General features: G+C 41.0%; 1 protein-coding gene across 1 annotated transcript; it reads left to right on the forward strand.

Annotated features, from left to right (window-relative positions):
• Nucleotides 1-666: 666 nt before the first annotated feature.
• On the forward strand, nt 667-5517 carry IL22 (interleukin 22). Its single transcript, XM_032855397.1, has 5 exons — nt 667-889; nt 1333-1398; nt 1523-1666; nt 2587-2652; nt 5096-5517. The coding sequence occupies exons 1-5, from the start codon at nt 707-709 to the stop codon at nt 5171-5173; spliced, it is 537 nt and encodes a 178-aa protein (XP_032711288.1). The 5' UTR covers nt 667-706; the 3' UTR covers nt 5174-5517.
• The last annotated feature ends 12608 nt before the right edge of the window (nt 5518-18125 follow it).

The following is an 18125-nucleotide window of genomic DNA, read 5'->3' on the forward strand; positions in this document are numbered from 1 at the left end:
TATTTAATATTTAATAAATATTTTAAATATTTTTAAATAAATTTTTAAAAATAGAGTTACCTCCAAATACCACTACTATGTATTTTAAAGCAGGGTATACAGACATGGGTCCTTTATTTCTGATCACCTTTAATGAGATAAGAATCTATGAAGGTGGTGGGAAAATGAGTCCATGACCAAACTGTTTACTCAGCTACTGCAGAAGATCAAAAAATATTATACAGAATCTGGAATCTACGAAGACAAAGCAATTGTTGTTGTTGTTGTTGTTTTTTTTTAAATAAGTGGGTTTTAGACAGTTTCTGGGATTTATCTGTAAAAACACCTTCGGGGCCCTAATAGTGACGTTTTAGGGAAACACTCGCATTTCAAAGTGGGAAAAATAGGAGGTGGCGTTTTGTGGGCTCCCGTGGTGGTTAGGTAGTTCTCAGAAGACAGTACTGGAAATTAGATATTTGCTGATGTCATATTTTTCACCAAAAAAATGTGTATTCTGGGGGCTATAAAAAGCAGCAGCTTCTACCTTCCCCTCACAAACAGAATCATCGGAACAGTAAGTGTTTCCGCAAACTTGGGACGATGGGTTCGTTTGAGGTGCTATACTTCTTGATACCTAATGGTTTGCCTTTATGTTTTTGCTTCTTATTCTCTTGATACCAGGTTTTCCTTTTCTAGTCGACATTTGTTCCAGTTAGAGTTGTCTGCAATGGCTGCCCTGCAGACATCTGTGAACTCTTCCCTTCTGGGAGCTCTGGCTGCCAGCTGCCTCCTCATTGCCCTGTGGGTGCAGGGAGGAGCAGCTGTGCCCATCGGCTCTCACTGCAGGCTTGCCAACTCCGACTTCGAGCAGCCCTATATCACCAACCGCACCTTCATGCTGGCTGGGGAGGTACTCATCTCAGTCTCTATCTTTCTTTCGCATCTTCTCTACTTAGAACCTGATAATAGTTACTCAAATTTTCTCCAAAGTGTTACTGAGATCTTTAAGAACCCATCATCTAGCCTTGCTGGTAGACCAGAAGATTATTTTTCTATGTCTCTTTAGAGACTCTTTGGAGATTGGTCTTTACCAGAAGACCTTCTGTTTTGGCCTTGATATGTACATTGAGTTTTACTCCAAAGAGGCCATTTATGAGCCCACCTGACTGTTTTCCCTCTTATTCCTCTGTGCATTATTTTAAACTCATGCACACAGCTGAATTTTTTTTTTTTTTTTTTTTTTTAAGTCTTCATGGGCCTGCTCTGGGGAGAGTGGATAGAGAGCATCTCTACTCACATACTTTTCTACTAGCTCCTTGATGTCCAGGCACTTAGTCTTTTCTTCTCTTCCAGGCTAGTTTGGCAGATAACAACACAGATGTTCGTCTCATTGGGGATACACTGTTCCACGGAGTCAATGTAAGCCATACTCATGATAAACAGGACAGTATGTCATCCTTGGTTATTTGGATACTGGTGATGATGGTTTGGGTCTTCTGGATGCCCTCTAATATGACCCCTGCTGTTTCACTTTTGCCTACAGAAAGGAGACCGCTGCTATCTGATGAAGGAGGTATTGAACTTTACCCTTGAAGAAGTGCTGCTCCCCCAATCCCATAGATTCCAGCCCTATATGCAGGAGGTGGTGCCCTTCCTGACCAAGCTCAGCAACAGGCTAAGCCAATGTGTGAGTTCTTTTCTCAGCCTAACTCCAGACTCTCCTGCTTGCTTGCCTTCCTCCCTTCTCCTCTTTAGAGCCCTTCTCCACCAACATTCCCTGCCCCTTCCCAGGCTTGCAGCAAGAGGTGCCTCGGCAACACCATCACAAGTGATTTTGAATCACAGATATTTGTTTTTGCTTTAATTCAGTCACATTTTGAATATATGGTGGTGAAGGGGGTCTAATAGACAAGAGCACGGAAGGCTCCTTGTCCCTGGGAAAAAGCACCTCAGGTCATGTGAGATGAGAAGGGTGTTAGGAACTATAGAGAAAAATGCCTAGATGTGTAAATGGATGCCCCGAGTATAGATAGAAGAGACAAGAAAGAGAGACAGTAACAGGAAGATTTAATGTTCGGCACTGGGTAGGCAAAGATAGTTGCCCTTTGGATGGCGTGAGAAGTGACAATGGCAGAGGAATGTGACCTTGATGGCTCTAAACATTTAAAATTATGAAAAAAGGCTGGAGTGGAGTGAGCAGAGTGAAGGGACCTAATATTTAAGGAGGAGCGCCTCCTGTTCACACAAGACATTCTATGTCCATTTCTTGTTCTGAGAATGATTTTTTTTTTTTTTTGTAGAGTTAGGGTTTTATTCTTCACAGAATTTGCATAAACCACTCCACTCTTTCTACAAACTTAAACCTCAGTAGGATTTCCCAAAGATGAAGAGAGGTCCCATGTAAGGGAAATGACTGGATTTTGGCGTCCAAGGGAATTCAAGAGCTCTGAAAATCTAGGTCACTGGTAAAATCTAGGTCATTGTGGGTAAAATTGCTAAGAACTTTTAACGCCAGGTGCATCGTAACACACCTCAGTTAGGGGCGCTGAAGTTCATAAGACTTCAGTACAACAGTGTTAAAATAAGTGCTCTGTTTTCATTTTGTAGCATATCGACAGTGATGACCAGCATATTCAGAGAAATGTGGAAAACCTGAAGGACACAGTGAAAAAGGTACTACTAATAACTACTAATGCTAACCTATTAATAAGAGAGACAAATATTGTTTTTCTTTTCTTCCTTTTCTTTCTTTTTTTCCCCCCTATGTATAATTTTCTACTTGATTCACCTACATCAGTTTGATTATTTAGGTACATATATATATTATGTATGTATATATATCTGTATATTTATAAATAAATCTCCAAATTTTGTGAATTATAGAATGACCAGGAGGTTAGGTCCTCTAATCTCATTACCCTATGTTCTGGGCATGGCCAGTAGCAGAGAAAGGGCTGGAATGCCGGTCTCGTGAATTCTGTCCAGTACCGATTCCAGCAGCAATTTGTGTTAGTTTTAGTATTATTAGTTCTTCAGGAAATTGGAGATTCCTACTGATTTGTGTAATTTAAACAAGCACTTGTTCAAAAATAGAGAAGTACCTGGGGACAAATTTATTTGAAGTAATATTGGAAGCCATTGTCTTGATGATCTAAAACTTAGAGAAATAAATCCAGCACAACCATAACAGAAGAGTTGGACTTACCTATAAGATGAATTTCTGGAGTGACTGATACTTCTATTTAATGATTATAATATAATACCTAACAGCAATTGGTTTTAGTTTAGAAGCAAGAGTGAGCCACCCCCAATTTCTTTTACGCAGTTTTAATAGAATGGATTTATTAGAATGAACACAAGTCTGAACTGGAAATCCTCTTTCATTCCTTTCCTTCCCCCTTCCTTTCTAGTCTCCTCCTTCCCTCAACAAATCCCCAGTGAGCATCTATCTGGTGTAGGTTGGTGTGCATTTGTACAGAGAATGATACTGTCACATGGCCTATTTGGGGAAAGGAACACTAGTAGAAGGCTCAGACTAGCAATTGTGACTCATCCAAAAACCAGAGGAATGATTGCTATCAGCGAAAGTGATGCTCTTGCAAGTGGGTACAGGTAAACCTCAGCAGCATGAAGATTTTCGCGGATGGAATTTTTAGTAACAGGTGTCACCTCAATCTTTTCTTTTTTTCCACCTTGATATTTCTTTACAAAAAAAGTATTTCTTCCCAACCATGATTTAATGAATGTGACCATTTCTCTGATCATTGAAAGCTTTGTAGTCTTCCACTGTGAAGATCAATTCTCTTGTCATGGATCTCTTACCCAGGTGTGGAGGGCTGAATATTAGAATGCCATTGCCAAGAAGTGCTTTGCACTTCCAGTGTGAAGAATTCCTGATGTCAGTTAATTTTGTTTGTCTTAGAAAAATGCAGTGTGAGAGAGAAACATCTGAGGGGGATCCACATGGGGAAATAGGTTTTAAAGATATTAACCCATTTTGAGAGAACCGATTTTCACATTTGCAATAGGGTGTCATGTGGAAGAGTGGTTGTGCTTTAAAAACAAACAAACAAACAAACAAACAAAAAACAAAGCAAAAACCAGTAGCTCCAGAATGCATAGGTGAGAGAGGAATGTTAACTCCGGGGAAGCTCAACCTGAGGGAAAACTTGTCGGCACTACCTGAAATCGGAGGGTGGGCTTGGAGGTGTTAATTCCCGGCCACTGGAGGTAATAGCAGAGAGCAGGCTGTGGTAGAATGCATGATAGACAGTAAGGCAAGAGAACTGAGACATTCTTTATGCTCTTTGAGATATAAAATGTCCCGTTTGGCATTATGTGCAAGGGGGAAAGATGGAAGACAAGAGGAAGAGAAAGGAGAACAAAGCACTGAGAACGATGATGGCTTACAGTTTTCCTTGAAAGAATTTAGAGCGAATTTAATAGATTAGAGAATTTCAAAGGAGGATGCTTTGGACTTGAATTTGCCTTCCCGTCCTACGTAGTTGGAAAGCCTCTTTAGCATAGGACTTAGAAGGAGGAGGAGAGAAGAGGTGTTTAGAAAATGTGTATTCGGCTTTCTACTAATTTGAGCAACTGGACGGGACTTATTTAGTATTTTCCCCCACAAAAGTGAAAATCTGTATTTTTTCCCTTTGTTAGGGAGGTGGGAACAGAAAAAAACCACGTGTACTGGTAAATGTGCAGTTTTGATTCAATGCTGTGTGAGCCAAGCTGTTATAATTAGTTGGTCATAGACCGTCGTGAAGGGGTGAGGCAGGGCACCGGCGGGGACGAGGGGGCAGCACTTGTTCCTGCAGATGCCTGCACAGCTTCAGTCCACTTGCTCTCGTGAGAAAGTGACTTGAAACAGCTTGATTTGTGTAGATCAGTTGAGAGTGGTGCCTGCTGGTGTCCTTTTCAGTTCAGTTAACCATAATTCTAAGGTCTATGGCAAATCATATTATTTTCTTGGTAAAAGGGTATTATTAGTAATCTTACAAAAGGCAAAAACTCGGTTTCTGTCTCCAACAACCTAACCATCTTTTTCTGACTTGATCTTCTTTAAAAAGCATGGTATAAACGCTCAAATACTCATTTGTTCTTCTTTTTACAGCTTGGAGAGGATGGAGAGATCAAAGCAATTGGAGAACTGAATTTGCTGTTTATAGCCCTGAGAGATGCCTGCATTTGACGAGAACAAAGCTGGAAAATGGATGACTAACCCTTCTTGCCTGTTAGAAATAACAACAAGATCCCCTACAGGTTTTCTTTTACCAAAAGGAAAATGGGAAGTCAACATTTACAATCATACGTGGATTCTAAATTAACCCCTGCTTAGCTTAAAAAAGAGAAAAATGTCACCTGTGTCTGGAAGACTAGAAGGTCAACCCTCCAAGCTTAATGAGAATTGTTGATAACATTTTATTGTAGTTGGTGTTTATACACAGAAATTTATTTTTTTAAAGCAATTGTCTATTCCCATCAAAAAGATTACTTCCCCTTCCTTTAGGAACAAAAAATCCTAAATAACTTCATATCCAGGATCAATATTTCGTATTTATGAATTTATTTATTATTGTCAGGACATATTTTATTTATGTCATTTTAATAATATAGACTTATTTATAGAAGCATTATATGGTATTGCTACTTAAGTATAAAGCTAATATTTATATTTATGACAGTAATTATGGAGGTATATTTATTTGACCTCAATAAACATTTCATTATTCTACATCTTGTGTCTTTGTGATTTGTGTCCCTTTACTATCATCATCATCCTCATCATCACCATCATCATGTAATCATTACCACTTGCTAAATGGGACAAGGATCTCCACTTTGTTCTTGACTCTAAGTCAATGAGGTAGCTGTTAGTATGAGCTCTATTTTAAAGGTGAGAAAACAGAATCAGAGACATGTTACAAACATTGGGGTAACTACGCATGGTGGACCTGTATCCAGGGAGGTCTATCTGATTTCTGGGCTCCCTGCTATATTATTGCCTGTGTAGATGTATTATGTTGACTTAGCATGTAGTTCTGAAAGAAATACAGTAAGACACCGAAAAGAATCCATTGGCCTTATTCACAGTTGTGGATAAAAGAACAGAGTGTTATTGTCAGCAGAGAAATACACATATAGTAGTTCTTACTGTGGAAGAATATTTTAGCTCTAGTCTGAATCTATTAGGGCAGGTATTTTCAGTTTTCCTGTAAGTCAGGAAATAAAGTAAAGGGGAAGCGGATGGAGTCTGGGGAGTCTTCAAAATTTGTTCAGTGATAGAAGGAGTAGAGATAGTTGGACTGGTTCTATCTAGAAGAATGGACAAGTGACATTAGCATTGGGGAGTGTGCATTTTTTTCCACAGAAAGTGAAAATCAGGGTTCAGGAGAGGTCAGTGGGTCAATGGTCTACTGTCTATGGTGTTTTCTTCTCTGAAAAGTCAGGAACCCCAGGTTTATTGTACGGGTCACTCACCAGTTGTTTGTCAAGTTCCTGCAGAGGTGGGTCAAGTCTGGTGGTTAAGGTGAGTGCATACATAAATTGCAGTTTCACTCTTGGATGAAGGGAGTTAACATTTTTGAGTGTGGGTTCCAAATGCTGACAGGTCCCAAAGATAAGCTGCTTAGGTAATAGAATTATAATTATTTCTGGGAAGGGTTTAGGACTCTTTCCTCTCTTCTTCCGAATGCATCTCAGTGTAATAACTTAGCAAAAATTGGGGTTGTACTTATTTTTGACCAATTATGGAGCAATCTTCTAGAAATTGAGACTTAAATGGAAGAATGTCCTTAGAATTGGTTTCATGAATGCTTCCATCTGGGGCAAGGAGTCTGAAATGAAGAGATTTTAAAAATTCTGGATGTTAATGAACATAAAACAAAAGGTAGCAGAATCTTCTTCAGTTCCAAAGGGCAGTGCTGGCAAATTTTTTTTTTAAAGATTTTATTTATTTATTTGACTGACAGGGATCACAAGTAGTCAGAGAGGCAGGCAGAGAGAGAGGAAGAAGCAGGATCCCCGCTGAGCAGAAAGCCCGATGCGGGGCTCAATCCCAGGACCCCGGCATAATGACTTGAGCCAAAGGCAGAGGCTTAACCTGCTGAGCTGCCCAGGTGCCCCAATGCTGGCAAATTTTGCAGCTATATGAGATAGTCCAAATTCCTCATAGAGAATCTTGACATAATCATCGGTACCTGCTGTAGCAATTCCTTTGCACCAGTGGCAGAGGGCACCATTTAGCTGGTACTATCAACACTTGTCTTGTTCTTGGCATTGGCAGAGGCCTTGGGTATTTCCTCCCCCAGTAGCAGACGACAACACCCAGCTGTTCAGGAAGACTAATCTGTGAGGTTGCATGAGACATAGGCCCCCAGGGACATCAACCAGCATGTAGGACTGATGAGAAGCCACTGCAGGGTTTCGAATGTGGGACAAACTTATTATGACTCATGTTTGAGAAAGAGCACTTTGGTGTTGGGTGGAGAGTAAGTCTAGGAAGGTTAAAACTAGAAGCAAGTTCAGCACAATCCTTTATGGGGAAGGTGGCAATCATACTGGAGTAGATGGGAATGGAGCCAGAGAAAACTGGCATGTGACCCTTTCTGTGACACTCAGTTTGGGTTGCCTGGGAAATAAGAGCTACATGTAGGTCAGATTCACTAAGAGGGATCATTTACACTATATTATTCACTAGCATGCTGTTCTTCATATAAGTAAGGATATACAGGTAGTTTTGTTCTGAAAAGAGGTCAAGATTTTAAAGTTTGAGTGAGGATGCATATCAGATGAGAAACAGTGATACCAAAGGTTGAAAACTGTGGTCCTATTGTCTCTGAAGCAACCACAGCGATAGTGGTTTTATCTTTAAAATATACTTTCGGGGCACCCAGGTGGCTCAGTTGGTTAAGCATCGGACTCTTGATTTCAACTCAGGTCATGATCTTAGGTCATGATCTCTGTGCTGAGTGTGGAGCCTGCTTAAGATTCTCTCTTTCTCTCCCTCAGCTCCTCCTCCCCCCTCTGCTTAAGCTCTTTTTCTCTAAAAAAAAAAAAAAAATATATATATATATATATGTATGTATATATACATACATATATATATATGTATGTATATATATATATATGTAAAGACTATATATATATTTAGTTTCAAGGAATGTTTAATGTTTATGGTTAAAAAAACAGGTGGAGGTTTCTGGGTGGCTCAGCCGGTTAAACATCTTCCTTCCGCTCAGATCATGATTCCAGAGTCCTGGGATGGAGTCCTGCATTGGGTTCCTTGCTCAGCCAGGAGTCTGCTTCTCCTTCTGCCCTTCCCCCCACTCGTGCCTTCTCTCTCTGTATGTATCTTAAATAAATAAATAAAATATTTAAAAAAAAAGAAAAAAGCCAGGTGGAGAAGACTGGGATGATGGATCCTGATCACCAAAAGAAAATCGTATTGCTGCTATACCATGAAGGCTGGGTAGACGGTAACTAGATCAAGGACATGGACTAAGATTCAATAGGCTCACCAATGGAGAACTGCATCAGTTGAAAAAGACAGGATTGGGGCCCCTGGGTGGCTCAGTTGTTAAGAGTCTGCCTTTGGCTCAGGTCATGATCCTGGGGTCCTGGGATCAAGCCCTGCATCGGACTCCCTGCTCAGTGGGGAGTCTTCTCCCTCTCCCATTCCCCCTGCTTTGTTCCCTGTCTCGCTGTATAACTCTGTCAAATAAATAAATAAATAAATGAAAAGACAGGATCATCAAGAACTCCATTTCTATAGGAATGAGGGTTTAAGTCACTATAGCCAGTAAAAACCCCATCCAATGGAGGAGAGGCAGAGGGTAAAGGGAAAATGGAATGAGCAGTGGAAGAAAGAATTCATGATTATTAACTTAGGTCATGTGAACAGCTATAAAAATAGAAACTATAGCACATAAGCCAATAACAAGCTTAGCGAATTAATAGGATCTTGGCTCACTCTCCTGCCTTGGTCCTTAATCTAATATGAACTGGTAAGACAACTGCCTCCACACTCTGTACTCTAACTTTCTCTTTTTTGAGTTTGGATGGCTGCCATCCACTAACATGTCCCACCACCAGATGTCTCACAAGAATTATGGGAAATGTGATGTTGCTAATGGTAGGGAGAGAAATCCATTCAAAAAGCTAAATACAAAGCAATTAAATAGTTTTTGACACAGGCAGACAAGAGATGTCACCTCCAGAAGGATATACCCACTGTAGGAGACCCATCCACAGCCTACCTGGCCCATTTTGTTGATAACCTCTGACATGTGAAGTTTGCTAGAGAACCCTTGTTTCAAAGCCATGGTAGTATCATTCTGCATTCTCTGTCAATGGTTTTGTCAAAATATCCATGCTTTTGTTTTCATAGGGTGGTTCTAATGGACTGGGGCATGTCCCCAGAGTGCATGCAATTGCTCTTCATTGTCTCCACAATCTTTGAACTGCAGATTCCTTGTTCTTCAAATGAGGAGAGTGATACCTACCTTCATGAAAGAATGATCACTCCATCATGGCTAGAAGGAGAATTTTCTGAATTGAATTTTTTTAAATAAAGATTTTTATTTATTTATTTGACAGAGAGAGATCACAAGTAGGCAGAGAGGCAGGCAGAGAGAGAGGAAGGGAAGCAGGCTTCCTGCTGAGCAGAGAGCCCGAAGCAGGGCTCAATCCCAGGACCCTGGGATCATGACCTGAGCCGAAGGCAGAGGTTTAACCCACTGAGCCACCCAGGTGACCCCTGAATTGAATTTTTTTTTTTAAATTCATTTTTACTCTTAATCTCACAAAACAAACGGAGGGTTGAGGGGGGGAGGGGGGCTGGGAAAGGGTGGTGGGGTTATGGACATTGGGAGGGCATGTGCTATGGTGAGTGCTGTGAAGTGTGTAAACCTGGCGATTCACAGACCCGTACCCCTGGGGATAAAAATATATTATATGTTTATAAAAAATAAAATAAAAAAATCATTTTTATTCTTCTTTATTCTTTTTTATTATTAATTTTTTAAAATTAACATATAATGTATTATTTGCCCCAGGGGTACAGGTCTGTGAATCATCACGTTTACACACTTCAGACTTTCTTCTTTTTTTAAGTAGGTTCCATGCACAGTGTGGAGCCCAACATGGGGCTTGAACTCACAACCTTGAGATCAAGACCTGAGCTGAGATCAAGAGTTGGCTACTCACCAGACTGAGCCACCTAGGTGCCCCTAAATTGAATTTTAGTGATGTTCAGAAAAGAGAAATAAGGTGCAGCACCCTCTAATTTCCTTCTCTCTCCCCAAGTGTGGAGCCCAGAGAGGCACCTCTCTGCCCTACCTAAAAATTAGACACACCCCAGGCAGCCAGCTCTTGGGGTTTTTAAAAATAATCTGTGAGTTTATAAAAACTCTTGGGGTTTATAAAAACAATGCGTGAGTCAGATTTGGGATATAATTTGCCAACTGCTGGCTTAGCTCATTCACCCTTCATCTTCCATCACTAGGTACAAACAAAATTCTGTGAGCGGGATTAAAAGGAAATGGTTTTGTGGGCAACTAAAAGATCTGCTCTGAGCAACAGAATGGCCAATATATTCAGCATTGAGTATAACCCGAAGTAAACAAAAATTATATTTAAAATTAAATTTCCCTGTCAACCATGAGTTGTTATAGCAAAACCATGAACTGTAATCATTACTATCATATTGTTTTATCTTGCTAGCCATTACAAAAATAGACTTTATTTTATTATAGTTTAGGTTCACAGCAAAATTGAGAGGAAGGTATAGAGATTTCCAATATAGGTCCTGTCCCCGCTGTTGGCATCCACAACTGGTTATCTACATTGTTGTTAGCTATTTCTTGATGACAAAGAATTTCTTTTATTACAATAAAAAGTAAATCTCTGTCTCCCATTTTATGGGCCATCTCAGAGTCTCTTGGCTTCTTTTGTTCCCAGCCTCTACTAGGGTGATCATTTCTGGTTCCTTTTTCAACTTTAGGCTCAGAAAAAGTGCCCTGGGGCATACTGTGGAGTTTTTCTTCCCCTGAAGTGCTGAAGAGGACAGGTAATACTCAGAGGCACCGGAAGTTAATTCTCTGTTTGGAGAAAACATTTGCATATATATTGCATTGGAGAAGAATAAAAGAACCCATTGATTCAGGGCAGACCTCTGTAAGACATTAGCACCCAAACAAGTTTGTGGGAAGGATGAGACCTCTTACTAGCTGATTCTTGTTATCAGACAGCACCCAGCCTTGCAATACAAAAAACAAAGGTGTGTTTAACTGTGGTAAAGTGAAGAGCTGGTGAGTAGGAAGTAACAAGAAAAGAAACAGAACAAAAAGGAGTAGCCAGTGTTGGGTCCATGGTCAAAGGAGCGAGACTGATACAAAGTGAAGGTCAAGCAAAGCTTTATTTCGCGCCAAGCATCGAGAATCAAACTGACCGGCCAGGGCCGTCTCTTGCAAAGAGGCGACCCCTCCCAGCCTCACAGACTAACTTTTATAGAGTAAAGGCCATTTGGTTGAGCCTGGCCACACACAGGTGGCCAATTGAATTACAATTCACCCTATAGTAGTTATTTGAACTAGCCTATCACTCTGGTCAGAATTGGCGCCTAAAAGGCAGGGCCCACATTCTTGGGTGGTTAGGGAGGTGCTTTCCTGATTGGATGTCTCCACCTGGCTTGGCTCATTCTTGTATTCTGGGCTCTGTTACCTCCCCCTGACCTGACACGTCCTGGTATATGGGCTCTGTTATCAGGGGCTGGTCAGTCATATTTTTCTGGTTTCCCAGACTTGTTTCTAAGTAAGTTTCTCTGGGGGGAGGGCAGGGTCAATCTAAGTTTACTGCGTAAACAACAAAATGGCTCGCTCTGGCTAAGCTGGCCCTTACAGCCAGCATCACTGAACACAGAGCGGCTGGTGAGCTTCCCCGTCAGGCCCAGCGGTGGGTCAGCTAATCTGATTGGTCTATTCACTTCCTGGTGGGTCTGAAATGCAGAAGAGAGACAGGAAACAGCACGCAAAGCAGGGCGGGGGTGCCCACTGTGGGTTCTGTAGACCTTCTAGGCATCATTAGAAGATCAAGAGCTGCTTGTGGCTACCCAGCAGAGCTCAGAAGTGAGTGTAGAATAAACATCTGAGAGACTGTCTCTGGAGAAGTTTATTGTGTCAGCGCCCAAATGTCTTCTTCCTTCTTTCTCCGAACCCTGACCGCCTTTGGTCTTTCCTCCTTCATGGGGTGTTGGGTGGTACATACACATGTTGGGGTGTATCCAATAACCCCACTATTTATTGAACATATACTATGCACCAGGCACTCTTTAGAACAGGTGTAATAGCGATGGATGAACAAGCAGACAAAAATTCCTGCTCTGGGAGATGGGGCGCCTGGGTGGCTCAGTGGGTTAAGCCTCTGCCTTCGGCTCAGGTCATGATCTCAGGGTCCTGGGTTTGAGTCCCGCATCTGGCTCTGTGATCAGCGGGGAGACTGCTTCCCTCTTCCCCCCCCCCCCCACTCTCTGCTTACTTGTGATCTTTCTCTCTGTCAAATAAATAAAATCTTAAAAAAAAATCCCTGCTCTGGGAGAGTATAGATTTTAGTGAAGGGAGATAGATGTGGTAAACAAAATGCATAAGTAGAATATATCATATGTTGGATAATGACAAGGGCTTTGAAAAAAAGAAAATGGGTTAGAGGAGCTGAGGGTGGGGTTACTTCTATTAGGGTTTTGTATTATTGGCTGGGGCTGCCATAACAAAGTCCCACAGCCTGGGTGCTTCAACAACAGAAATTTATTTTCTCATCCTTCTGGAAGCTGGAAGCCAGACATCAAGGTGTCAGGAGGGTTGGTTTTGCCTCAGGCTTCCCTCCTTGGCTTGCAGATGGCCTCTACGTATGTCTGTGTCTTAATGCCCCTCTTCTTATGAAGACACAGTCTTACTGGATTAGGGCCTACCCAGAGGACTTCATTTTAACTAGGTTATGTCTTTGCAGACCCTATCTCCAAATAGCATCCAACCCATTCTAGGGTTAGGATTTCAACAAATGAGTTTTGGGGGGTGGGGACAACATTCAGCTCTTAATAGATATCCTGGGAAAGTCTTGCTGAGAAAGTGGTATTTGAATCAGATCTTGAAAGATTTGAAAGAACTGGCCATGCAGATATCTGGGGGGAAAAGCATTTCTGGCAGAGGGAACAGCAAGTACAAAGGTCTTAGATAAAGTTGTGCTTGGTGAGTTGGAAGAGCAATAAGGAGGTTTTGTGGCTAGATCAGGAGAGCAAGGGGACAGCAGTAGGAGAAAAGGACAAAAAGGTAAGGACAATGGGCAAAATCAGGTAGGCCTTTAGGCCATTGAAGGGACTTCAGCTTTTACTCTGAATGTGAGGGGAAGTCCTTAAGGGAGCAATCATGTTGCTAGTGGTCTGCAAGTTCAGGTTCAAATGCATTGCTCAGTCTGAGTAAATTCTATCAGGTGTTTGTCCTGTTTGCCACAGGGCCCTAGGACTGAAGAGAGAGACCAATAATTAATCCATCTTGATGGAAAAGGTACATCTATTTCTAGGACTCTCACAATATGATTTCTAAATTCTGTCTCCATTCTTGCTATTATTACTGCAAACCTTATTTTTAATGCACTTCGAAAATGAGGTAGAAAAGCTGTTTTTAAGTCATATGTGCTTTGAAAAGACTTTGGAGGATGCCTGGATTTCTGCCTTGTGCTTCCTTCTTCTCCCTTTTCTTTAGCTTCTTCCCTGGGCTCAGGGAAGGGGACAGCAGCAGAGATCTGCTTTCTGTCATCCTTTGTGGTAGGATATGATAATCTGCTTCTAATTTTTAATTTTTTATTATTTATTTATTTATTTATTTAAGATTTTATTTATTTGAGAGAGAGAACTCAAGTGAGTCCACAAATAGGCAGAATGGCAGGCAGAGGGATAGGGAGAAGCAGGCTCCCGCCAACCCAGCTTGGCGGGAGCCTGATGCGGGGCTCGATCCCAGGATCCTGGGATCATGATCCAAGCTGAAGGTAGACGCTTAGGCGACTGAGCCACCCAGGCGCCCCGATTTTTGATTTTTAAAATCATGGTTAGGATATCATATTCTTTGCAGGATTTATGGATGATGCACGTTCCATTGCCAGAGAATGAATGGCCAGTATGGATGGTACCAATGTGTCAAATCTGCAAACGCTAAGATAGCCAAATATCTACAGAGCTATGAAGAAGATTGATACTGAAAAACAGTTATTGGTATGTCTAATAATGTTTTAATAGGTTTATTTTTATATTTCCCTTCAGAAGACCTTGGAGTCATACATAAATCATGTTTGCTTATAAACCCGGAGGCAAAATTGTCCAGTGGAAATACCATTGGGTTTGTTTCTCAAAAACAAGGGTCAAGGCTAGGTTTGCTCCTTTCTGGTTCTGTGCCTTCGAGAAAGTCATTTTACCTTTTTCCATCTCAGGTCTCCCACCTGCAAACTGGAAAAAACAAGACCTTTTTCACCTCTCAGAATATTGGGAAGAAAAGTAAAGGAATACTTTGCGATGTTTAGTATAAAGTTAGATATTTTCATAATGTAAATGCAAAGGCTGTCAAATACCACAAACAATTGTTTTGCTCTTCCTTACTTTTTTCTTCTTGTTCCTTTTTCCTCAGATCACCTTCCCACCTATTGTTGTCTGTAGTGTCCATCACAACCTCCGATATGCCTTGTGTCCTATTCTCCAGTGTGGTTGGAGGTTGCACAGGCAGTGAGAAACAGAGGGCTTTGGGGTCTCGTGAACATGGATGAAATCTCCTGCCTCTTTGATCTAAGGGTCACTTGGCTATATGATTAAACTTTCTTGGATTCTGTAAAATGGAGCAATACCAGATGCTCTAAAATTACCTACATTTTCAAATATAATGAGAAGTATTTAACTATCACCTCTATTTTAGGATATGAAAGTAGTCTCCTCCCAACCAGCCTGTGGAATATTAAGGGGTCACACATGACAGTCAAGGCCTCTCTTAATTCCATGAATTCTATGTTCAGTAGAAAAACAAGTAGGCTGGGCATGATTTCACCTCTTTAAGAAAGCATTCAGATGGATCTAAATATGTTTTAAAAATTGGGTGAGGTAGGATTCTTTTCCCCTTAAAAATGTTTTTCTGGGGGCACCTGGGTGGCTCAGTGGGTTAAGCCTCTGTCTTCAGGTCAGGTCATGATCTCAGGGTCCTGGGATCAAGCCCTGCATTGGGTTCTCTGCTCAGCAGGGAGCCTGCATCCCCCCCACCTTCTCTGCCTGCCTCTCTGCCTACTTGTGGTCTCTCTCTCTCTCTCTGTCAAATAAACAAGTAAAATCTTAAAAAAAAATGTTTTTCTGGAACTACTAAAATGTTCACATTTGCAATATAGTTTTAAAAAAATTCCTTCTGGATTGAGTAAGAAGGAAAGGAGCATGACATCAGACAAGACTTGGTGTAGCTATGACTCAGAGATAGCTTCTTTCCCTCCTGCTGCTTCAGCAGCTGGGCTCTCCTTGCTTCTCTCTCTTTCTCTCCTTCTTTCTTTACCTCATCCTCCTTTCCTTTCTTTTCCTTTCCTTCCTATTTTTCTTTTATTGAGGTGAAAGTCACGTAAAAATGAGTAATTCATTTGCATTGAGTACATTCATAATGTTGTGCAACTACCACTTCTATCCAGTTCCAAACCTGGATTACTCCCAAAAGGAACCCAGCAATGACTCCCTATGCCCCCTCCTCTCACTCCTGGCAACCATCAAACTGTTCTATGTCTTCATGTATTTACCCATTCTGGATATTTCCCAGAAGTGAAATCATACACTATGTGATCTTTTGTACATATTTATGACAAATTACAATTTTGAGTCTATGTTATACATACCCTACGAAATAAATTAGGCATGCAACTGCTCTATAAGCGCTCTCAAATCTCAGGAGTCACATTTATTCAGTAAAGCTTATTAAAGAGTTGCAATTGCACCGAGGACACAAGGGCATCATTTAGAAAATAGTTTGAAGCATTAAATACTATTTTATTTTCTGGGGGATATAAGAATGACTTTCTATTTTTATTTATTATTTTAAATTCAGATTAACTTAAGTAACATGTAGTGTATTATTGGTTTCAGAGGTAGAGTTCAGTGATTCATCAGCTTTTGCTTTCTTACCATGGAGCACTTGGTTGTGGCCCTGCAAGAAAATATGTAATTTTAGTCATTCTTCCAAAGATAAATATTTGCTTCTCCAACAGCAGATTTGCATCCCACTGCTGTTCTGTGCCTTTCTGTGAACACAGTAACTTTTATTTCATTGCTGAATCATAGTGCAATCTTTCTAAAGATATTTGAATGGCCATGAAAATCACATGTAGTAATAGCCATACACACAATTCCAAGGAGGGACATGATGGGAAGGAGGGACTACTGCACCAGGGTCTGACTTGGTGATGTCAACATGAGTCTCTATGGATTATAAAACAGGTTGTAATTTCAGAGAAATTAAAATGTGGGGGGAAAAAATCCAAACCACAAATGTGTCTTAGAGTCAACAAAATGGTTTAGTAATTTGGGAATCCCAATTGGTTTTTTTGGTTTTGTTTTGTTTTGATTTGTTTTGTTTTCCCCTCCTACAGAGGAACAGACACAAAGTTGCACCACTGAGATCTCCAAGTGAGCTGTGATTCTCCCTTTGCTTATTGGATATGCTTGACCATCAGAGAGAGCAGCTAGCAGTTCTCTTGGGTGTGTGGGGGTGGAAATGAATTTTAAGGGATTCAGGGGATGCCGGCATTGAGGAATTGGAGTAGCCAATTGTGCTTTTGGACAGATCAATTGTTTTCATGTTCTTCCATACATTATCTGGGAGTGGCAGTTCTAAAATGCCCACCTAACGGTCCTAGTCTGCTTTCTGGATGTGTGGGGAAATTGACCTCCTCACGCCCACATACTCTTTGAAATATTGCCAGATCATCGTGCACCCTTAACTTTTCTCACTTTCTTCAACCATTTCTCCAAAATTTTGAAAGCTGGTAATAAACTTCAACATTATTCAGTATTTATTGCACATTTATTGCACATGCGATGGTCCAAATGTTCATGTCTCCCTCCCTTCTTAGATTCATATGTTGAAACCTAAACCCCAAGGTGATGGCATTAGGTGGGGCCTCTGAGACACGGTTAGGTCATGAGGGCTGCATCCTCATGAATGGGATTCGAATCTTTATAACAGAGGCTCCAGAGGGATCCCTTGTCCCTTTTACCTCGTGAGGACACAGGAAGAGGTTGACTACAACCCAGAAGAGAGCCTTCACCAAAGTGCGACCATGCTGACATGTGGATCTTAGGACTTCCCAGCCTTCAGAACGTTGCTAAATACATTTCTTTTGCTTAGAAGCTATCTAGTCTGTGGTATTTTGTTATGGTGCCTGGACAGACTCAGACATATTTATTGTTTGAAAAATAATGATGCTAAGTTACCACTTCCAGAGTGCATCTGTGGCTGGCCTTGTGCGGAGGGTTTTACTGATATTACCCTATTTGTTGCTCATGACAGGCCTGTGAAGTAGGTACAATTATCGCACCATTTGAATGATGACAAAAACTGAAGCTCAGAGAGGATTAGGAACTTTCCTGTGGCTACACAACTCGTAGCGTAGCTGTGTCTGAGTTTCAAAACTGACTCTCCTTGTAATTAGTAGCCATTTTTATATAGTTCTGTATAAGGAACTTGTGAAAATGATGTCATAAAAATACAACCAGATGAGCAGAGACTTTGTTTCAAACTGGTGCCCCAAAGACATTATGTACTTATTCTAATGGTTCTTCTGTTATTTGGGACACTTTTGGAATACCCTTTTGGAATTGTCTTTAGGACCTGTGTTTTGAGTATCATCTTTTAATCAATCACGATTCATCCTTGGAGGTCAGATTTGACTGAAGGACCCTAATGAGGCAGATCTACCTACTCAGGCTTTGGATGACTATGATCAATGGGGCAATAGAGTTTTCAGTCATAAGAAAATGACCAGTTTCCTTGCGTCTCTTGTCAACCAAAGCAGAGGCCTCCTTGGGATGTGTATGATCCTCCTTGGGTCATGACAGTTTGAGAGACATGAGACATTTATGT

Source organism: Lontra canadensis, unplaced genomic scaffold (assembly GCF_010015895.1).
Source record: "Lontra canadensis isolate GAN:19392208 unplaced genomic scaffold, GSC_riverotter_1.0 scaffold9, whole genome shotgun sequence".
In the NCBI taxonomy this organism is placed as follows: domain Eukaryota; kingdom Metazoa; phylum Chordata; class Mammalia; order Carnivora; family Mustelidae; genus Lontra; species Lontra canadensis.

Excerpts from the sequence above, each read along its gene's own strand:
- IL22 (XM_032855397.1), top strand. The coding sequence starts at position 707 with ATGGCTGCCCTGCAGACATCTGTGAACTCTTCCCTTCTGGGAGCTCTG. Across the intron at positions 890-1,332 it reads CCTTCATGCTGGCTGGGGAG|GCTAGTTTGGCAGATAACAA; the intron begins GTACTCATCTCA and ends CTTCTCTTCCAG. Across the intron at positions 1,399-1,522 it reads CACTGTTCCACGGAGTCAAT|AAAGGAGACCGCTGCTATCT; the intron begins GTAAGCCATACT and ends TTTTGCCTACAG.